Source organism: Chlorocebus sabaeus, chromosome 11 (assembly GCF_047675955.1).
Source record: "Chlorocebus sabaeus isolate Y175 chromosome 11, mChlSab1.0.hap1, whole genome shotgun sequence".
Taxonomy (NCBI): domain Eukaryota; kingdom Metazoa; phylum Chordata; class Mammalia; order Primates; family Cercopithecidae; genus Chlorocebus; species Chlorocebus sabaeus.
Window position 1 is genome coordinate 53,637,077 of NC_132914.1, and position 20,312 is coordinate 53,657,388.

Below are 20,312 nucleotides of genomic sequence, written 5' to 3' on the forward strand. Positions count from 1 at the left end.
CTTGGTATTTCTTTAGAACAAGCATAGCGCATAGTCCTTTTCATTAAGGGTTTTAGTAGGAATCTACAAGGCAACCAATTGGGAATAACAAAAAGAACCCACGTGCTTGAAGATTTATAAAAAGCCCTATACGTGTCCAGTCTCCTTCAGAGGCCAAATACTGAAACCTCCAAATGCTTCTGAATTCATTATCTTAGAAAAGTCACCAAATCTTTTTATTTTTTCACGATAAGAACTCTCAACAAACATGTCTTTCTGAACACTTCCCTTAGGTACCCCATCCAGGTGCCTGTTATTGGAACAATAATGTCATGTTACTTCATTAGCAGTCTGGCCTCTAGATTACGAGGCCTTTAAATGGATGATCCCTCCGGTGTCCGGCTGCGCAGTTGGCCCCTGTTCCCAGCACCCTTGGTCTTCTTCCACCTGTCTGCCCCTCCCTGTTCTCCCAGCTTCGGAGGACGACTGGACCGGCTGGGCGGGTTTCGCCAGCCGACCCAAGTATCCGAGGAAGGGCGCACCCAGCCTCCCCGCCCTAGATGCAGGCACTGCCCACCCGCCGCGGCTCCACTCTACTCCACCCCTGCTCGCTCGACTCTAAACCTATTTCCCCGCCGTAGCTCCGCCCCTCTTCCCTCAGCCCGCCCCTCTGTTACTGGCTTTCGCTCAGCGTTCTCGGTGGAAGTAGTTTTTCCGGGAGAGACCACGCTTCCCCTCAAGCTCCCCAACGGCTCCGCCTTCCCGCCGGAGCCTGACCCTTCCCAGCGTGCCCGGCGATTCCGGCGTGCGAGGCCCTTGGAGGGTAAGGCCCCAGGGCCTGGCTTAGGAGCGCGAGAGGCAGGCTGGGAATTGTAGTTCGAAAGCCCTCGAGGGCGGCTAAAGGCTGGCGGTGGAGAGGACTAGTTTTCCCAGCGTGCCCTGCGCCTCAGCCCGCGCGCTCACAGCTTCTCGCTCTCGCCTGCCTGCCCGCTCCCTTGCTTGCTCGCGCTTTCGCTCGCCCTCTCCTCGAGGATCGAGGGGACTCTGACCACAGCCTGTGGCTGCGAAGGGAGACAGAGGCGGCGGCGGCTCAGGGGAAACGAGGCTGCAGTGGTGGTAGTAGGAAGATGTCGGGCGAGGACGAGCAGCAGGAGCAAACTATCGCCGAGGACCTGGTCGTGACCAAGTATAAGATGGGGGGCGACATCGCCAACAGTGAGTGCGGCCTCGGGGGTCGGGGAATCAAGGCTGACAGGGAAAGGTGCCAGGCTGGCCCTGAAGGGGCTGGAGCGGAGGGGTCATGCGAACTGAGCTACTGAGGGGCCCGCACCAGTCCGCTGGGGGCGGCGTGGTGGGAAGACCCGGTGTCGCTCCTGGGACCTGAGCGGCCAGGCCCAGGCTGAAGTCTATGGAGGTGCGGGTCGGCGACCGGGATGAGCGGAGAGAGGGTAACCTGGCAGGCTCCGACCCGAGGCCGTTTGTTAGGAGGCAAGACGTGTTTTCTCTTGTTCCTATCCTTCATTCCCGATTTCTGCTTCCTCTGATTCTGGCAACGGCGAGGCCACCTCGAAAAGGAAGCGCCCAGCTATTGGCGACAGAAGCGCCCCTCTGTTTTTGTCGCGTCTCCGGGGCGTCAGGAGCCGAGCCGGCACGTGTTGCTGGGTCCCCTTGCGGATGGCTGGCCCTCTTCTTCCTCCACTACTGTCCCTGACACCAGCTTCCCCACCACGTGCTTTGCTGGAGCCTTTCCTTCTTCAGCTCTTACCCTGGTGGGGGCCCCCTTCTACCCTTGGGCCAGCTAAGGGGACCGTTGGAGAGCACTCCTGGAACTTCTAACACAAGTTTTGGAGATACATATGGCTTTTCTTGAAGTTACTCATTACTACTACCTTTCCAATCTGTGCAGATAGCCTTAGTTAGCATTCACATTTGTTGTTCAAAGTGACTTGACAACTCAAATGTTTTGGGGTCTCCGTCTTATCCCAACTAGGCAAGCTTGCGAACATTACTGGAAAAGGGAGGACTGATTTTAGGATTTTCACAAGTCATCCTTATTCCAGCTGTGCTCTGAGGATCTCAGCAGTTGCCTGCCACTCTAGGCGATGTCACTTTCTCTTTTCTCTCTTTCTAGTTAGCCTTTCCATTTTATTTAAAACCCAGTTAGGGAGGTACAAACTGCTTGTCATTGTGTTTTTAAATGGTTTTAACAGCAAAGATGGTGGGAAAGAGGTATTTAGGATGCCTCCCATCCTGTGGGTGAAAATCTGAGTTTTACCGGCTCTCAAAGAATCACCAAAACTGAGATTTCAAAACTCAAACCTGTGCTTTATATCACAGTGGACATTTAGTATAGTACCCTGGTTTTTGGTGCCTTTTAGTATTTGAGATACTAGGGGTTTGAATCAGAAAATCCTTTTCTTACAGTTTATAACTTTGGCCTCATATTTCTTTGAGATAAGCCATGACCCCCCGAAATGAAACCCAGGGACCTTAGATTAAGTCCCCTTGGCTTATACACTTGTTTATGAGGAATTAAGTCTACATAGATTGAGATTCCTAACACCTAATTAGAGTGTCTGAGAAAGGAAGGCGGTAACATTTAACAGTGCTTCAGCTTCGAGTCAGCAATTCTGTCTACATTCTTGTCCCTGATGCCTATAAATTTCATCTAGTCTTTCCATGTATGTGGGGATACCATGGCAAGAACCCTCTGAAGTTCATAACGCTGTCCTGTCACACCAAAGGTAGCATCTTTGGAAAGTCCGAGGCCTTGCCTAGGGAGATGGATTGTGTATACCCTGTTGTCACATAATGTAAGGAAGAGAAGGGAATGTTGACCTTTCAGCCTCAGGGCAATGGCACTAGGGAGTATTAGAAACTCTTAAGTTCAACTTCCAGGTATTCCTTGGGAGGTAACTAGACAATGAATACATACAAGACATGATGGGATTCTGTCCTCAGGGGTACTTCGGTCCTTGGTGGAAGCATCTAGCTCGGGTGTGTCGGTACTGAGCCTGTGTGAGAAAGGTGATGCCATGATTATGGAAGAAACAGGGAAAATCTTCAAGAAAGAAAAGGAAATGAAGAAAGGTAAAAAAAAAAAAAAAAAAAAATCCCTCACTAATTTCCTCTTTGACCCTTATTTAGTCCTATATGTTTTTATTTTTTTCACTGTAATGATGCAGTCCCCACCCTGGCTCTGGCTGAGATATTTGGAAATTTGGAATGGCAAGTGGGATATAAGCAGTTTCCTACCTAATACAAACTGATGAAACTTAAGCAAGACCCTGAAAAAATCCTTCCACTTTTCTGAAGGGCACTAGGGCTTCTGGGAGACAGTAAGGCAGTAGGCTGATGATTTTTTCTTTACAGGTATTGCTTTTCCCACCAGCATTTCGGTAAATAACTGTGTATGTCACTTCTCCCCTTTGAAGAGCGACCAGGATTATATTCTCAAGGAAGGTGACTTGGTAAAAATGTAAGGTTAAACCGTTTTAAAGCATTTTTCTTTTTTTAAAGCATTTACAAAATGCCAGTTCCTAATGCAGTACACTCTGATCTTGCCTTTCAGTGACCTTGGGGTCCATGTGGATGGCTTCATCGCTAATGTAGCACATACTTTTGTGGTTGGTGTAGCTCAGGTAGGTGGCCTGCTTTTGATCTCTGTTCAGCCTTGGGGGTGGAGGGAATGCACCGCTATTTCCTTCTTATTCCCACCCCCAATCACCACGCAGGTCAAGAGAGTGTCTAGAGAAGCAAAAGGAGAAAGGCTTTTTGTTGTTGTTGTTGTTGTTGTTGTTTTTACCCTCCTGTTCATTGGCTGGCCTTCACATATGGGTTCACAGATATTAACCAGATAGCCAGCTGAGTTAACAAACTTTCCAGGAAGATACTGATTGCATGTCCTTATCTACAGGGGACCCAAGTAACAGGGAGGAAAGCAGATGTTATTAAGGCAGCTCACCTTTGTGCTGAAGCTGCCCTACGCCTGGTCAAACCTGGAAATCAGGTAAGCTATTTTATCCAGTTCCAAAGCTTGGTTGAACCAAAGATGCATTAGACACCTGTTGCTACTCTATATGAAACTACCAACCTCCCCTATAGACCCTTATAAAATAGCTTTTTAAAATTAGTTATATTTGGCTGGGCACAGTGGCTCACATCTGTAATCCCATCACTTTTGGGGGCCAAGGTAGGAGGATAGCTTGAGGCTGGGAGTTCAAGACCAGCCTGGGAAACATGGTGAAACCCCATTTCTACAAAAAATACAAAAATTAGCTGGGCATGGTAATGTGTGCCTGTATTCCCAGCTGCCAGGGAGGCTGAGGTGGGAGAATCACCTGAGCCTGAGAGATTGAGGCTGTGGTGAGCTATGATCGTGCCACTGCACTCCAGCCTGGGCAACAATGAAACCCTGTTTCACAAAAGAAAAAGGAAAAATAAGCATTTGCTGTCCCTACAAAACAGATTAGAATGCCACGTAAAAAAGGATAAACACTGAACTTAACATTATAGGCATGTGGTGGCACATACCTATAATCCTAGCACTTAGGGGGGCCAAGGTGGGAGGATTGTTTGAACCCAGGAGTTTGAGACCAGCTTGGGAAACATAGCGAGACCCGTCTCTGCAAAAAGAAAAAAGAAAACCCAGGTTCTTTTTTATGACCAAGTTCTTTTTTTTTTTTTTTTTTGAGACGGAGTCTCGCTCTGTCGCCCAGGCTGGAGTGCAGTGGCGCAATCTCGGCTCACTGCAAGCTCCGCCTCCCGGGTTCACGCCATTCTCCTACCTCAGCCTCCCGAGTAGCTGGGACTACAGGCGCCCGCCACTGCGCCCGGCTAATTTTTTTCTATTTTTTTAGTAGAGACGGGGTTTCACCATGTTAGCCAGGATGGTCTCGATCTCCTGACCTCGTGATCCGCCCGTCTCGGCCTCCCAAAGTGCTAGGATTACAGGCTTGAGCCACCGCGCCCGGCCTGACCAAGTTCTTTCACTTAGTCATTTAACCTGGGGCAAATCATTTAACCTGAGACTCAGTTTCCTTGTCTTCTAGATTGGGATATACATCTGCCCTGTTCACTTGCAAAATTTATTGAAGTAGACCATCTTTGTGAAAGCACGGGGTAAAATGATATGCAAATACACCTGGTCCTCGGCTTGATGCCACATTCAGTAGAAGCTATGCTTTGAGTACCCATACAACCATTCTGGTTTTCATTTTCCATGTAGTATTTAGTAAATTACATGAGATATTCAACACTATTATAAAATAGGCATATGTTAGATAATTCTGCCCAATTGTAGGATAATGTTTTTTAAGTGCTCTGAGCACATTTAACATAGGCTAGGCTATGATAGATAGGTTAGGTGTATTAAATGCATTTTTGACTTAGTGATATTTTCAACTTACGATGAGTTTTTTTGAGATATAACCCCATTGCAAGTTGGGGAGCATCTGTATAAAGTATTTTTAGATTGTAGGGATAATCAAGCTATGGAACGAAAAACCAGTGAATGAGTATCATTGGGACTTGATGGACGATATTAGAAGGCTCAGTTCTGGCCGGGCGCGGTGGCTCAAGCCTGTAATCCCAGCACTTTGGGAGGCCGAGACGGGCGGATCACGAGGTCAGGAGATCGAGACCATCCTGGCTAACAAGGTGAAACCCCGTCTCTACTAAAAAATACAAAAAACTAGCCGGGCGAGGTGGCGGGCGCCTTTAGTCCCAGCTACTCGGGAGGCTGAGGCAGGAGAATGGTGTGAACCCAGGAGGCGGAGCTTGCAGTGAGCAGAGATCTGGCCACTGCACTCCCGTTTGGGCGACAGAGCGAGACTCCGTCTCAAAAAAAAAAAAAAAAAAAAAAGAAGGCTCAGTTCTGCCAGGTGCGGTGGCTCATGCTTGTAATCCCACCACTTTGGGAGGCTGAGGTGGGCGGATCATGAGGTCAGGAGATTGAGACCATCCTGGCCAACATGGTGAAACCCCGTCTCCACTAAAAATACAAAAATTAGCTGGGCGTGGTGGTGCATGTCTGTAATCCCAGCTATTCAGGAGGCTGAGGCAGGAGAAGAGCTTGAACCCAGGAGGCAGAGGTTGCAGTGAGCCGAGATCACGCCACTGCACTCCAGCCTGGCGACAAAGCTAGACTCCATCTCAAAAAAAAAAAAAAGAATGCTCAGTTCAGTTCTTTTATGCTTCTTATTCTCATTGTAGAGAACTTACTAGCTCCTGATATCTCACCTTTTGTTTGATGTTGTACTTCTAGAACACACAAGTGACAGAAGCCTGGAACAAAGTTGCCCACTCATTTAACTGCACGCCAATAGAAGGTGAGAACAGATAACAGGTTTGAGGGTCTAAGAATGAGTGGCTTTGCCGGGCACGGTGGCTCATTCCTGTAATCCCAGCACTTTGGAAGGCCAAGGCAGGCGGATCACCTAAAGTCAGGAGTTTAAGACCAGCCTGGCCAACATGGTGAAACCCCGTCTCTACTAAAAGTACAAAAATTAGCTGGGCGTGGTGGCGGGCGCCTGTAATCCCAGCTACTTGGGAGGTTGTGGTGAGACTTGAACCCGGGAGGCGGAGGTTGCAGTGAGTTGAGATCGCGCCATTGCACTCCAGTCTGGGCAATAAGAGCGAAACTCCATCTCAGGAAAAAAAAAAAAAAAGAATGAGTTGCTTTGCAGAATTGAGGCTTTTGCCCCCTTGAAGATCTATCCAGCTATAACCCAGTCTAAGCCAGAAATCTCAGAGCCCTGTGTTTCCATAAACAGGTAGTTTTCTCACTGCCTACCCCTTCAAACTACTGAAGTAGGTAGATTCGGAAACCTTTTGGGATACTGGATAGCTCGTTCCATAGGTTGTGTCCTGTCTACAGGTATGCTGTCACACCAGTTGAAGCAGCATGTCATCGATGGAGAAAAAACCATTATCCAGAATCCCACAGACCAGCAGAAGTAGGTGCCAACCCTATTCATCACCTTCTACCATACCAGACTAGTCATCAGGTTTTTTTCTATACTCCCAACTGAATCTTGTCTACCCTTTACTCCATGCTTTCAGGAGTGACCTGTTGCTCTTAATATTTCCTTTTTCTAGGCCGGGCGTGGTGGCTCACGCCTGTAATCCCGGCACTTTGGGAGGCTGAGGCAGGTGGATCACCTGAGGTCACGAGTTCGGAACCACCCTGACCAATATGGCGAAACCCTGTCTCTACTAAAAAATACAAAAATGAGCCAGGCATGGTGGTGTGTTCCTGTCGTCCCAGCTACTTGGGAGGCTGAGGCAGGAAAGTTGCTTGAACCTGGAAGGCGGAGGTTGCAGTGAGCCGAGATTGCGCCACTTCATTCCAGCCTGGGTGACAGAATGAGACTCTGTGTCAAAAAAAAAAAAGTTCCCTTTCTCTTTATTCCTTTTAGGAAGGACCATGAAAAAGCTGAATTTGAGGTACATGAAGTATATGCTGTGGATGTTCTCGTCAGCTCAGGAGAGGGCAAGGTGAGGAGAGTACCAGAGTTGGCAAAGAGGGGTGACTGAGAGTGTTCACCAGACCAAATGTTACTTAAATTACTCTTTCAGGCCAAGGATGCAGGACAGAGAACCACTATTTACAAACGAGACCCCTCTAAACAGTATGGACTGAAAATGAAAACTTCACGTGCCTTCTTCAGTGAGGTGGAAAGGCGTTTTGATGCCATGCCATTTACTTTAAGGTACTACACTTAGCAATAATAGTACATGGAACCAGTCTGACTCACAGACCATACACCCAGGAACACTTTTTCCTCTCCCTTCCTGCCTAGACTTGTAGCGTGCACGTGCTCACTCCCTCCCTCTCTCTCCCCATCTCCTTCTCACTGAAGGTAATGTAAAAGAGCAATCCTAAGCATGGTTTCTGCCTGAGGGTAGGAGCTATTTTAAAATATGAGCAAAATGGTAAGACTTGACGGGGAGTTAAGGATACCTCTGAATATCATCTTCCCTGCCAGAGCATTTGAAGATGAGAAGAAGGCTCGGATGGGTGTGGTGGAGTGCGCCAAACATGAACTGCTGCAACCATTTAATGTTCTCTATGAGAAGGAGGGTGAGTTCTAAAAAAGAGCTTCACTTTGGATTCCCTGATTATATGATATCCTTCCTATAAATTCAGAAGTGCTAAGTATGACAAAGGAACTTTTTATCGAAACACATCTTCATTTTTGCCATAGGTGAATTTGTTGCCCAGTTTAAATTTACAGTTCTGCTCATGCCCAATGGCCCCATGCGGATAACCAGTGGTCCCTTTGAACCTGACCTCTACAAGTCTGAGATGGAGGTCCAGGATGCAGAGCTAAAGGTTAGTGTGGAATAGAAGGTGGTAAATACGTACATGGTACCTGCCTGGAAGTGAGGGCTAAATGCCAGCAAAGTCCTGAAGAGAGCTACAGTACTGAAAGTAACCCTTTGTTTTTAATTTCCTCCACATTCCTCAAAATTTTTTTCCTTCTTCCTGTTTTCCAGGCCCTCCTCCAGAGTTCTGCAAGTCGAAAAACCCAGAAAAAGAAAAAAAAGAAGGTGTGTTATTACTGTCATCCTTCTCTGGCAGGGTGAACCTGATCCCTCTTTCTCCCACTGTGTTAGGTTGTAGTGGATGTTTGTATAGATGCTCCTCAACTTAATATGATAGGACTTTGTCCCAGTAAACCCATCATAAATTGAAAATACTATAAGTCAAAATGGATTTTAAAATATATATATATATTTTTAAGAGACAGGGTCTCAAACTCCTGGCCTTGAACAGTCCTCCCACCTCAGCCTCCCAAACTGTTGAGATTACAGGCATGAGCCACCATGTCCAGCCTTGTTTTGCCAGGCACAGTGGCTCACGCCTGTAATCCCAGCACTTTAGGTGGCCAAGGCGGACGGATCACCTGAGGTCGGGAGTTTGAGATCAGCCTGACCAACATAGAGAAACCCCGTATCTACTAAAAATACAAAATTAGCTGGGCGTGGTGGCACATGCTTGTAATCCCAGCTACTCGGGAGGCTGAGGCAGGAGCATTGTTTGAACCTGAACCTGGGAGGCAGAGGTTGCAGTGAGCCGAGGTCGCACCATTTCTGCTGGACAACAAGAGTGAAACTCCGTCTCAAAAAAAGATGATCTCACTCTGTCACCCAGGCTGACGTGTAGTGGCATGATCATAGCTCACTGTAGCCTCATGCTCCTCCTGGGTTCAATTGATTGTCCGGCCTTAACCTGCTGAGTGGCCACCACCATGCCTGACTCAAAATGGATTTGATATACCTTAACCTACTATGAACCTCATAGCTTAGCCTGGCCTACCTTCAGTGTGCTCAAAACATTTATTGAACAAATTATCATGTATTGAAATATCCATATTGCTTTCACACCATCGTAAAGTTGAAAAATCACAGGTTGACCATTATAAGTCAGAGACCTGTATATCTTTATTTCATCTGTGACCCAGAGGATTGAGATAACTTTATGGCTGGGTGTAGTGGTTCACACATATAATCCCAACAGTTTGGGAAGCCTAGGCAGGAGGATCACTTGAGCCCAGGAGTTCAAGATCAGCCTGGGCAACATGGTGGCATGTGCCTATAGTCCCAGCTACCTGGGAGGCTGAGGTGGAAGGATCACCTGAGCCCAGGGAAGTTGAGGCTACAGCAAGCCATGTTGTACCACTGCACTCCAGCCTGGACGACAGGGTGAGACTGTCCCAGAAAAAAAAAAAAAACCACTTTTTTTTTTTGAGGCGGAGTCTCGCTGTCGCCCAGGCTGGAGTGCAGTGGCCAGATCTCGGCTCACTGCAAGCTCCGCCTCCCGGATTTACGCCATTCTCCTGCCTCAGCCTCCCGAGTAGCTGGGACTACATTATCTCTGGTCCCAGACACTACCCCCAAATAGTTAGAAACTGACACGTCTTCTCCCTCTCCTTTTCTTGCATATAGGCCTCCAAGACTGCAGAGAATGCCACCAGTGGGGAAACATTAGAAGAAAATGAAGCTGGGGACTGAGGTGGGTCCCATCTCCCCAGCTTGCTGCTCCTGCCTCATCCCCTTCCCAACACACCCCAGACTCTGTGAAGTGCAGTTCTTCTTCTCCACCTAGGACCGCCAGCAGAGCGGGGGTCTCCCTGCCCCCACCCCAGTTCCCCAACCCACTCCCTTCCAACAACAACCAGCTCCAACTGACTCTGGTCTTGGGAGGCGAGGCTTCCCAACCACGGAAGACTACTTTAAATGAAAAAAAGAAATTGAATAATAAAATCAGGAGTCAAAATTCATCGTCTTCAAGCCCCTCTTTCTAGCCTTTTCTACTACTCTGCTTGGTCAAGGTTTGTGCCCTACTACAGAACAGGGCTAAATTAGCCATCACCACTGAAAACTCAGCTGAATTTTTTTATACCACTCTGATGTCAGCATTTTTCCATCTGTTTGGGGCTTTTCCTCTTTTTTCCATTCTCCCCAAGTATTTTATCTGGCTTCAAAATTAGGAGGATTATTTTTTCAGATTGTTTTTATTCAGTGTGGCCGATTCCTCATCTGATTCAGGCTGTCCAGTCAGGCCCCTCCCATTTTAGGAGCTGGAGCCTTCATTTATGAAGAGATTCTCATCTATGAAATGGATCCTCATTTGTAAATCTTTTTTCTTCCATTTTCACAAAGCTGTAAAGAAATAATCCATCTCAACCTTACCCTTTTCTCTGGAGTCAGTGGGGTCTTTCCTCACTCCATCTTACACAAACCTGAGCTGGAAGCTCAACTGGTTTTGTTCCCTGTTTGAAATATTGTGATCTCCCTCCCTTGAAAGAAAAACCAAGAACCAGAGGAGTAGACTGACTGAAGATACAACTCCTGGCTTTCTGAAGCTATGGACTTGGATTGGATTGCTGGGGGTTTGTAGAGAAAGGTGACAAATTTCAGTACCTCTGGCATGCTGTCCCAGGAAACTAGGGCTCCCACTAACTTATGAGGTTTTTAAACACATTGAAAATGACATGACATTAAAATAAATTTGGATTTGCTCATAATGATGTGCTTTGTATGCTGCTCTTATTTGATGGAGATGGGGAGAATGTCAGTTGAAGTAGTATTGGAACTGTTCCTCCACAGTGCCATGCTCTGCCTTCCCAAAACGAGCAATGTCTTGACTTGCAGAAGACACAAATCCTAGAATCTTTGATGACATAGTAAGTTATCTGCTGGAGTTGGGTGATGTAATTTTCTAAGTAGAAACAGTCCTCACTGCTAAGATTTGTTTCGGGCTAGGACACTTAATGTGTACTGCAAAAACAGCACTGCAAGTGTTTATCTTGAATTCAGGAAGCCAGGAAGAATGTCTGGTACACTAGTTTTCAGGGCCAGACTGAGGTCAGATGGGTAATTAGTTTATCTTACTGCATGTCAGGCATTGCTAAACTAGAGATACTACAAGTGAACAGAACTGAACACAGGACAAATGTCTAATGACGTATATCCACCATTAAAATAGTGGTTTCAGTGCCCTAAAAATCCTCTGTGTTTTGCCTGTTCATCCCTCTCTCCTTGCTTACACATTTGTTCAAAGGCAAAGAATGTACAATGCCAAGAGTGAACTGTAGTGTAAACTAAACTATGGATTTGGGGTGATAATGGTATATCAATGTAGGTTCAATTGTTAACAAATGTACCACTGGCAGGGTGGAGGGATGTTTATAAAGGGAGAGGCTATATGTGTGGGAAATGTCTAACCTTCCTCAATTTTGCTGTGAACCTAAAACTTCTAAAAAATTAAGTCTATTAAAAAACAAAAAAACGGTCAAGTGCTCATGCCTGTAATTCCAGCACTTTGGGAGGCCGAGGCAGGCAGATCACCTGCGGTCAGGAGATCAAGACCAGCCTGGCCAACATGGTGAAACCCCATCTCTACTAAAAATACAAAAAGCTGGGCTTAGTGGCGGGCGTCGGTAATCCCAGCTACTTGGGAGGCTGAGGCAGGAGAATCGCTTGAACCCAGGAGGCGGAGGTTGCAGTGAGCCAAGATCGGGCCACCGCACTCCAGCCTGGGTGACAAGAGTGAAACTCCTTATCAAAAACAAAACAAAATTTCCCTAAAGAGCTTATAGACCAGTTGGCAATCATCAGTTGAAATCTTGGTGGAATTGATACAAAATAATTCTGATAGGATTTTTTTTGTTTCAAAAAACTTGTCATATATGTTTGGGTGGTGACAATACTAGAACTACTTAGAAGGAACCTAATTTTAAAAACGTTTTTCAGGGATTGAAAGTGAAATGTTATAGAATATAATAAAGGGAAACCACAAAAAAAGAGGGACTGTAACAATCACATACAAAATGTTACAGTATTTTAAACTATAAGATGAAGTCTCTCTCTAGGGAAAGGGTTCTTTTTCATCCCCCATTAACTCAAAACTTTCCTGTAGCCAAATAGGGGATCTGGTTGTTTTCCAGTGCTTCTCACCTCAGCATGCAATCAAAGTGGGAAGTTCTTTATCTTAACACCAAATGTCATACTTTCCCTAGATTTGGCTAATTTTCTCCCTATGTCCATTGGTTCGCTCTTCACCCCTAGATAATCACTGCATAGGTCACTGCAGCCTCGACTTCCCGGGCTCGAGATTCCCCCACCTCAGCCTCCCAAAGTGCTGGGATGATCGCGCCCGGCCCGCTGACGTATTTTCTGAACAAATGATGCATTGTAGCCAGGAATCTCTAGTGATATTTTGCTTCAGGCTTCGTGAGGAAAGACCATAGTCAGCTATTTTATTCTTGAAGTTTAGGAAAAAGAATTGCTCTATCTTAAACAGTGAAAGGATATTTTTTGAAGTATGGCAGCTTTCCCGAATCCCCACTTTATATCTTCCTATGTTCTGAAATCTTAGGACCTTCGATGGTTCCGGAATCGAATCACTCTGAAGCAATTTATTTTAGAAAATAAGGCAAACCGGCTGGGCGTGGTGGCGCATGCCTTTAATCCCAGCACTTTGGGAGGCCGAGGCGGGCGGATCGCTTGAGCTCAGGAGTTCGAGGCCAGCCTGGGCAACACGGCGAAACCTCGTCTCTATTAAAATACAAAAATTAGCCAAGTGGCGCGCGCCTAAGGAGAATCGCTTGAACCCAGGAGGCGGAAATTGCGATGAGCCGAGATCCCGTCACTGCACTCCAGTCTGGGTGACACAGTGAGATCCCGTCTCAAAAAAGAAAAAAAGAAAAGAAAAGAAGGCAAACCGGTAAAACAAGAATTTCTGTACAGTTCGCGCCTATCCATAGCAAAATGGAGGACTTCTCCGGGGAACTGCAACTCCCAAGAAGCAATGCGAGGGAAGGTGGCAGTTACTATTTTTTCCCCGTGGGCACCTCTCGATCCAATATGGGAAATAGGTACTAACGTTTAACACAGCATCCTCATACTAAATCTGGGGGGGAATTGGTAACTCGAAAACCAAATACTCAGTCTTCGGAGAGAACTAACTCAACCTACTCCTCCTCAATAGGGTCCGAAAACCATTGTTACGCCCATTGGGTCACCCCGCCCCTGGGGAAAAGGGGTGGAAAGCGGAAGTGACGACACCCGGCGCTCCATTAAATAGCCGTAGACGGAACATCGGCTTTCTCTCGGCCTCAGCGCCATTTTTCTGGGTGAGTGTGTTTGGTTCCTGTGATCGGATTCCGCGTACAATCCGTAGACATCTGACCTCAACGCTTAACCATCATCACACCAAACTAACCGTAGCCTTTCTCTCTTTCCCTGTAGAAACCTCTGCGCCATGAGAGCCAAGGTGAGCGGTTCCTGGTAGTAAGCTTGGGAGGTAGGAGTTGGCGAGTAGTAGGGGGAGACTAAGGCAAGTCCGCCATACCTCCTGAACTACTGGGTTTCAAGGGTACCAAGAGCTGGTGGGAAAGGAAAAGTAGTTTGTAAGAGAGCTAGCGGTTAAGTGCTATGGGTAGAGAGGGTGGGAATTAAAAAAGGGTGGAGTTCTGATTTTATGTTGCTAGGGTGTCCAAGTTACTGATGTAGTTACTACGACCAATCTCATACTTGTTTAAGAATCTGCCCGGTTTTAAAGAGTGCATTTCATATCCCTCCTAAGCCTACTAATAAGCTTTGTCTCTCTTTTTCTTAAAAAAATTATCTGCTGCTTGTGAACGGTTGCTAGTGGAGGAAGAAGCGAATGCGCAGGTATGTTGGAGACTTTGCCAGCCCAGGAGGAGGGAAGTTCCTTGGACAAAACTTAGGAGAAACATTTGGTTTGGAAATCTTAAAAGATCTTTAGGAGAAAAATGTTTATTTTCTTCCTAGAGCAAAGGATAGAACAGAGGACGATAGAACCGTAGTGCTTGTTCATTTTACCACCTCATGTTATGTGCACGTTTGATTTAATGTAGGAGGGAAATAACTCTGGTTTGAGAATAGGTGTATTCCATTCCTGTGTCTTGCTTTTCAGGCTGAAGCGTAAAAGAAGAAAGATGAGGCAGAGGTCCAAGTAAACCGCTAGCTTGTTGCATCGTGGAGGCCACAGGAGCAGAAACATGGAATGCCAGGCTCTGGGGATGCTGGTACAAGTTGTGGGACTGCATGCTACTGTCTAGAGCTTGTCTCAATGGATCTAGAACTTCATCGCCCTCTGATCGCCGATCACCTCTGAGACCCACCTTGCTCATAAACAAAACTGCCCATGTTGGTCCTCTGCCCTGGACTTGTGACATTCTGGACTATTTCTGTGTTTATCTGTGGCCGAGTGTAACAACCCTAAAATAAATCACCTCTTCCGCTCTTTTAGCTGAAGAATTAAATCGTCTTGTCTATTATGTTTTTTATGGTTCCATCGGGTGGGGGTTTTCTATCATTACAGTTTGCCCTGTCACTGCCTGTGCTATGGAGGATATCAAAGGCAACAGCCCGGGTTATGTGGTGTGGTTTGCATCTCGATGGAGCTGGATGGGATATGATATATCTCCGGAGGCAGGTTTTAGATTTCGCGGGTTATTTGGGGCCAATGCTGGTACCGCCCCTACCTTCCAGGCGGCCTGCCTTGACGACTACTGCCTAGTAGACTATGTCGCGCCTTTGGGTTAGGTTGCCATGGTGACACGCAAAGCGTGGTGGGAACTTCCTGCGGCAAGTCGCACGCCTACTTTGTACACCATAGAGTATGGTTCCGGGTCTGGTGGCTAGAGCGTCACTTCTTCCGCAGGAAGCGGAAGAGCGATAGGGTGGGCGGCTCTTTGTCGAAGCTAGAGGACCGGCAGGCGGCAGCAGCAACTACGGCGGCGGCGGCAGGTGAGGGAGGCGGGAGACTTAGGTGGAGGCCGCGCCCGGAGGGGAGGAGTCGGGGCCGGCCCAGCGACTGGGCTCGGCCGGGCCACACAAGGCCCCCCAGAACCGAGCTGGCTCGTCCTCACACCCCAGGGCAGTGCCCCTTTTCTGACTGACCCCGCATCGCGAGCAAACGCCAGCTTCGTGACGTCACAACCCTGCCCATCCCCTCAGCTTGATGACACCTGGAGCCCCAGCTCCCCGCTTCACTTCGCGCGCCCTTAGTGTCCCTTTCACGTAGCCCACGGCTGAGCGCCAGCGGCACTGCACGGAACCTGCCAAGCTAGAAGACTTGCTGCGGGAAAACTCCTAGGACTTTTTTCGCAAACTCTAGGGTGTTGGGAAGCGTCACAATCACTGCCTCCAAGTCTAATCGGCCATCCCACTGCACTGTCAGGCGCTGCCCTTTTAAGGTTCCTCACTAGCCATTACTAACTCCAACCCTTAGCCGGGCTCTGACCCTCACATCCTCTTTCATCTTGATGCAGGGCGTCCCGCACCCTTTGTTCATTCAGAGCTGGTTTTCCAACCCATACTCCCAGTCCTTCCGAATTAGTTTTATCTCTTACTCGCCACTTCTCCCTTGGACAGGTGAAGTTCAGTTTGAACCCTGAGAAAATCCTGACGTTCCCTAAGCTTTGCCGTTTTGTCAGATTTCTTTCTTGTGACAACCACCCCATAGTCCTCCACTCTTACCCCTCCTTCCACCCAAGTCTCTGTTTTTTTCCTGCTCAGAACCCAGCAGTGATGTGGAGGTGGAGACCCACAGGAGCCCCGGACTTCACCTGAGCTACCTCAGGTATCAATTCTGGGAGAGTTGGGTGGGGAGGAGCATCTAATTATCTGCTGCTGGTGCGACTTGCAACGTGAGCCAGGTTTGGATAGATGGCATTTGTACTTCACCTGGTCATTCCCTTTTACTAAAAGTTTGTATCTTTTACCACTTCTTTCCTTGATTGCTTCTATTATTCTGGGACTATCTCCCTTTAGAGGAGGAGGACCCTCTTACAGATTCTCATGTAACTGTGGTCTCTGGTTTGGTTCGTTCATTTTAGGGAGACCTAAAGGCAAAGTCACAGCAGTGGGATGGGGTAGGTCAAGGCCAAAGTAATCAGGAGATTCCCTTATGCTCAAAGGGAACAATGTGAAGTTTTCCTATTTCAGCGGTAGAGGGAGCCTGAACACCGCATAGGAAAGGCTTGGGAGGTCAGACACGTGGTAGCAGGGACTCCAGGTCTTACTAGGGGTGGATAGAGGGGAGGGCTAGAACCAGGGCAGTGGACTGGCATTCCAAAGCTCTCTTGGGAAATAGGAGACTTAAAAAGCTTTTATGGAGTCTATAAATAAAGAGGATCTTTATGGGTTGAGGAATGGTGTGGCTGGATGTCAGTGGGATCTTCACAGAGGGGAGTAGGAAGGGGGTGGAGAATGGGGAAAGGTCACTTGTTCCTGTGAAATTAACTCCTTCCCACCTTGACCTTATCACAAATGGTTTGTCCTGGAAATCTAGAAGTGGAGATTCTAACTTAGAACTCATACCCTGAAATAGAGGGGGCTGACCTCTCTGCCGCTGACAGTGATGATGGGTAGGAGGGAATACTAAAATATGACAAGTTTTGAGACTCCCCTCAAGCTGGTGACACCAGTCTCTTCACCCAGGATTTCTTGGCTTCTAGAGATTTGATACATACAGAGCCCTCACCTGAGGAAAAGGAAAAGGGGTTAAGAAAGTTTTGTTACCATCTTCTACAACCCTAGTAGCTCAGTAGTAGCCCATCTTGGGCACTATTCCCAGTTTCCTCCCAGACTGTTCAGATACTGACTGCAGTTTTAATTTCACTTCCACAACTTTAATAAGGTCAGCTCAGAAGGCAAGATGAAATCCAACACTTATTTTTTCCCTGCTCCCTCCTGGGCCTATCGTCATTAGTGAAATTAGGTGGCTTCACCCCAACTCCTTCCCTCCTCTGTTAGCCAGGCAAGTGTGAATCATTCTGACCCAGACCAGGTGCACAAAAGCCTGGGCGCGACTTTTGATGAGTCAGACATTTCAGCCAGAATTCTTATCCCTTAGATTCTCCATCTCTAAAGCCATTGCCCCTCTGGGCCTCCTGCTCTATAGTCAGGAAGAGTGGGATCTCCCTGGAGGACTCCTGTTTGATACAGTTCTCCTCTTTTGTAGTGGTCACCAAGAGTGGCAAGATAAAGAAAACCCTGAGTTGGGCGGGACCAGGATGCCTGACCGGGACAGCTATGCCAACGGTACCGGGAGCAGCGGTGGAGGCCCTGGAGGTGGTGGCAGCGAGGAGGCCAGTGGGGCAGGGACAGGCAGTGGCGGGGCCAGCTCAGATGCCATCTGTAGAGACTTCTTGAGGAATGTGTGCAAGCGAGGCAAGCGTTGCCGATATCGCCACCCAGACATGAGTGAGGTGTCCAACTTGGGGGTGAGCAAAAACGAGTTCATCTTCTGCCATGACTTCCAGAACAAGGAGTGTAGCCGCCCAAATTGCCGTTTCATCCATGGCTCCAAGGAGGATGAGGATGGCTATAAGAAGACAGGAGAGCTTCCCCCACGGCTGAGGCAGAAAGTAGCAGCTGGCCTTGGCCTTTCACCGGCAGACCTACCAAATGGCAAGGAGGAGGTCCCTATCTGCCGTGACTTTCTCAAGGGTGACTGTCAGAGAGGAGCCAAGTGCAAGTTCCGTCACCTGCAGCGGGATTTTGAGTTTGATGCTCGGGGTGGAGGAGGCACTGGTGGGGGCTCAACAGGCTCAGTCCTCCCAGGACGACGTCATGATCTCTATGATATCTATGACCTTCCTGACAGGGGCTTTGAGGACCATGAGCCAGGCCCAAAACGCCGGCGAGGTGGATGCTGCCCCCCTGATGGCCCTCATTTTGAGTCATATGAATATAGCTTGGCTCCATCACGAGGGGTGGAGTGCAGACTGCTAGAGGAGGAGAATGCCATGCTCAGAAAGCGGGTAGAGGAGTTAAAGAAGCAGGTCAGTAACCTGCTGGCCACCAATGAGGTATTACTGGAACAAAATGCTCAGTTCCGCAATCAGGCCAAGGTCATAACCCTGAGCTCCACTGCACCAGCGACTGAGCAGACTCTGGCCCCCACTGTGGGCACTGTCGCTACTTTTAACCATGGCATTGCCCAGACTCACACTACTCTCAGCAGCCAGGCTCTACAGCCTCGTCCAGTGTCCCAGCAAGAACTGGTGGCCCCTGCTGGAGCTCCAGCGGCTCCCCCAACTAATGCTGCACCTCCTGCTGCTCCACCACCCCCACCCCCACACTTGACCCCAGAGATCACGCCACTGTCAGCTGCCCTGGCTCAAACAATTGCCCAGGGAATGGCACCCCCACCTGTCTCCATGGCTCCTGTGGCTGTATCTGTGGCTCCTGTGGCCCCTGTGGCTGTATCGATGGCCCAACCCTTGGCAGGAATCACAATGAGCCACACCACCACTCCCATGGTGACTTACCCTATCGCTTCCCAGAGCATGCGCATCACGGCCATGCCACACTGATGGGGCTAATGGACACTCCCCTGGTATAGCCTCCAAGGGCTGGGGTCAAGGGGCCCTTGCCCACTTGCCTAGCCCTCCCCAGCCCTGTCTGAAGGGCTCCCTTGAGAACTAGGACAAGAGACTACAAGGAGTATGTCCTGAGGAGGGGTTGGGTTGGTGTGTTTTCTCTCACCTCCCTTTTATGAGGGTCCTCTTGTCCATCTTCAAGCCTCACAGTGGGGGCTTGCAGAGGAACGCAGACTGAAGCCAGCAGAGAGGAAGGACTGATTGAAGGGCTGTGTCCTCTTACGGGAATTTGGGAACATCCCTCGTCTTGTCCTCTCTTCTGCACAGCACAGGTTCCAGCACTGGTTTTGGAAGAAAAAAATACCCTGCCCAGAGGGAAAGCCAGGAAAGATTGGGAAATGGGTGATTAGGAGAGAAGGCCTGACAGGAGCCTTCAGACAATTTGGGTCCTAGTTGGTTGGGTTGGACAATAAAGGAATTGCTTCTGGGCCCTGGAAGGCTGGGACCGTAGTGCTCCAGCCCAAAGACTAGGGAAGCATTCATTACCCTAGTTTGGCCTGAAAATCCATAGGGCAGGGCCCACTACTTTCCAAAGAAATAAAAGAACAATTATTTTTAACAAATGGAGGCAGTGAAAACTTGCTTAGATATTCTGCGTGGAAGATGGGAGCAGTAAATAGATCTCATGCCAAAATGGGATAAAGACCCCAGCCTTACATAGCTTTGGTAAGATGGATAGAAGCCAGTGAAGAAGGGTAGGGACCCAGAACAAGACCAAATGGGGCTTTGGGGAAGGCACTTTATGGGGCAAAAGCTTTGGAGCCACCTAGTCTAGTTTAAAAATAGTCCCATCTGTTTCTGGTCTCTGTCGGTATGTGCTGTTCCCAGGTTGCCTTAGTAACCAGGGCTCCTAGGGTCATTTAGCGGGGTAGGCAGTAAGGAGGGTGTATTTGCTGAGAAATGGGGATGGGATGTTACATAGTTGACAGGTCCTTATTCAAACGGAGCAGGACAGGTGGAGTTGATAGCAGTTGCCTCTGAATTGATGGCAGTTAATGTCCCTCCTACGCCAGCCCTTCCTCAGTGGCCAGTTCCTTAAGCCTTCAAGGCTTAGGAGGTCTGGGAAAAGAGTCCTTCTAGGGACACAAGGCTCAGGGTCCATCCCTTTCCTCTATCTCCACATAGCACCAGAAGTTTTAAATCTACTTAAGTCAGTAAGGCCAGGGGCCCCAATAGTCAAACCTCAGTTCCTCCTCAGCTCACGGCTGATGTAGGGAAAACAACTCAGGTGTCTAGTCTAATGGGACAGTAGATTTGGGGGTAGAGAGTGATCCTGGATTGTGTTCCCCCTCGTTATATCTCGTGCTACCTCTTGCTGTCTTGTCTGGTTGATCACTCAGGTCGCATCTGGGATTGGAGATGGTGGGCTAGGTCAAGGCCAGTCATTAAAAAGCCTAAAGACTGAAA

The 20,312-nt window shown here is 48.2% G+C and overlaps 2 protein-coding genes across 3 annotated transcripts; both read left to right on the forward strand.

The window, feature by feature from the left end:
• The first annotated feature begins 691 nt into the window (after window positions 1–691).
• PA2G4 (proliferation-associated 2G4) lies at window positions 692–14,763 on the forward strand. Of its 2 annotated transcripts, XR_012094518.1 has the most exons (16): window positions 692–1,194; window positions 2,941–3,069; window positions 3,352–3,457; window positions 3,551–3,620; window positions 3,896–3,988; window positions 6,245–6,308; window positions 6,857–6,935; window positions 7,398–7,476; window positions 7,558–7,691; window positions 7,968–8,062; window positions 8,187–8,314; window positions 8,479–8,532; window positions 9,931–9,997; window positions 12,866–13,762; window positions 14,141–14,163; window positions 14,429–14,763. XR_012094518.1 is itself a non-coding variant. In XM_037996962.2 (14 exons), the coding sequence occupies exons 1-13, from the start codon at window positions 1,107–1,109 to the stop codon at window positions 9,994–9,996; spliced, it is 1,185 nt and encodes a 394-aa protein (XP_037852890.1). In that variant the 5' UTR covers window positions 692–1,106; the 3' UTR covers window position 9,997; window positions 10,091–10,261. The 2 variants fall into 2 exon arrangements, 1 of the variants encoding a protein (XP_037852890.1); XM_037996962.2 differs by lacking the exons at window positions 12,866–13,762; window positions 14,141–14,163; window positions 14,429–14,763 and adding an exon at window positions 10,091–10,261.
• Window positions 14,764–17,534: 2,771 nt separating this feature from the next.
• Window positions 17,535–20,312, forward strand: ZC3H10 (zinc finger CCCH-type containing 10). The gene has a single exon (XM_037996961.2). It carries the CDS (start codon window positions 17,535–17,537, stop codon window positions 18,837–18,839), a length of 1,305 nt encoding a protein of 434 aa, XP_037852889.1. The 3' UTR covers window positions 18,840–20,312.

Coding starts and splice junctions, on each gene's coding strand:
- ZC3H10 (XM_037996961.2), top strand. CDS start 17,535: ATGCCTGACCGGGACAGCTATGCCAACGGTACCGGGAGCAGCGGTGGA.
- PA2G4 (XM_037996962.2), top strand. CDS start 1,107: ATGTCGGGCGAGGACGAGCAGCAGGAGCAAACTATCGCCGAGGACCTG. Junction 1,195..2,940: donor GGGGGGCGACATCGCCAACA/GTGAGTGCGGCC, acceptor TTCTGTCCTCAG/GGGTACTTCGGTCCTTGGTG. Junction 7,477..7,557: donor TCAGCTCAGGAGAGGGCAAG/GTGAGGAGAGTA, acceptor TTACTCTTTCAG/GCCAAGGATGCAGGACAGAG.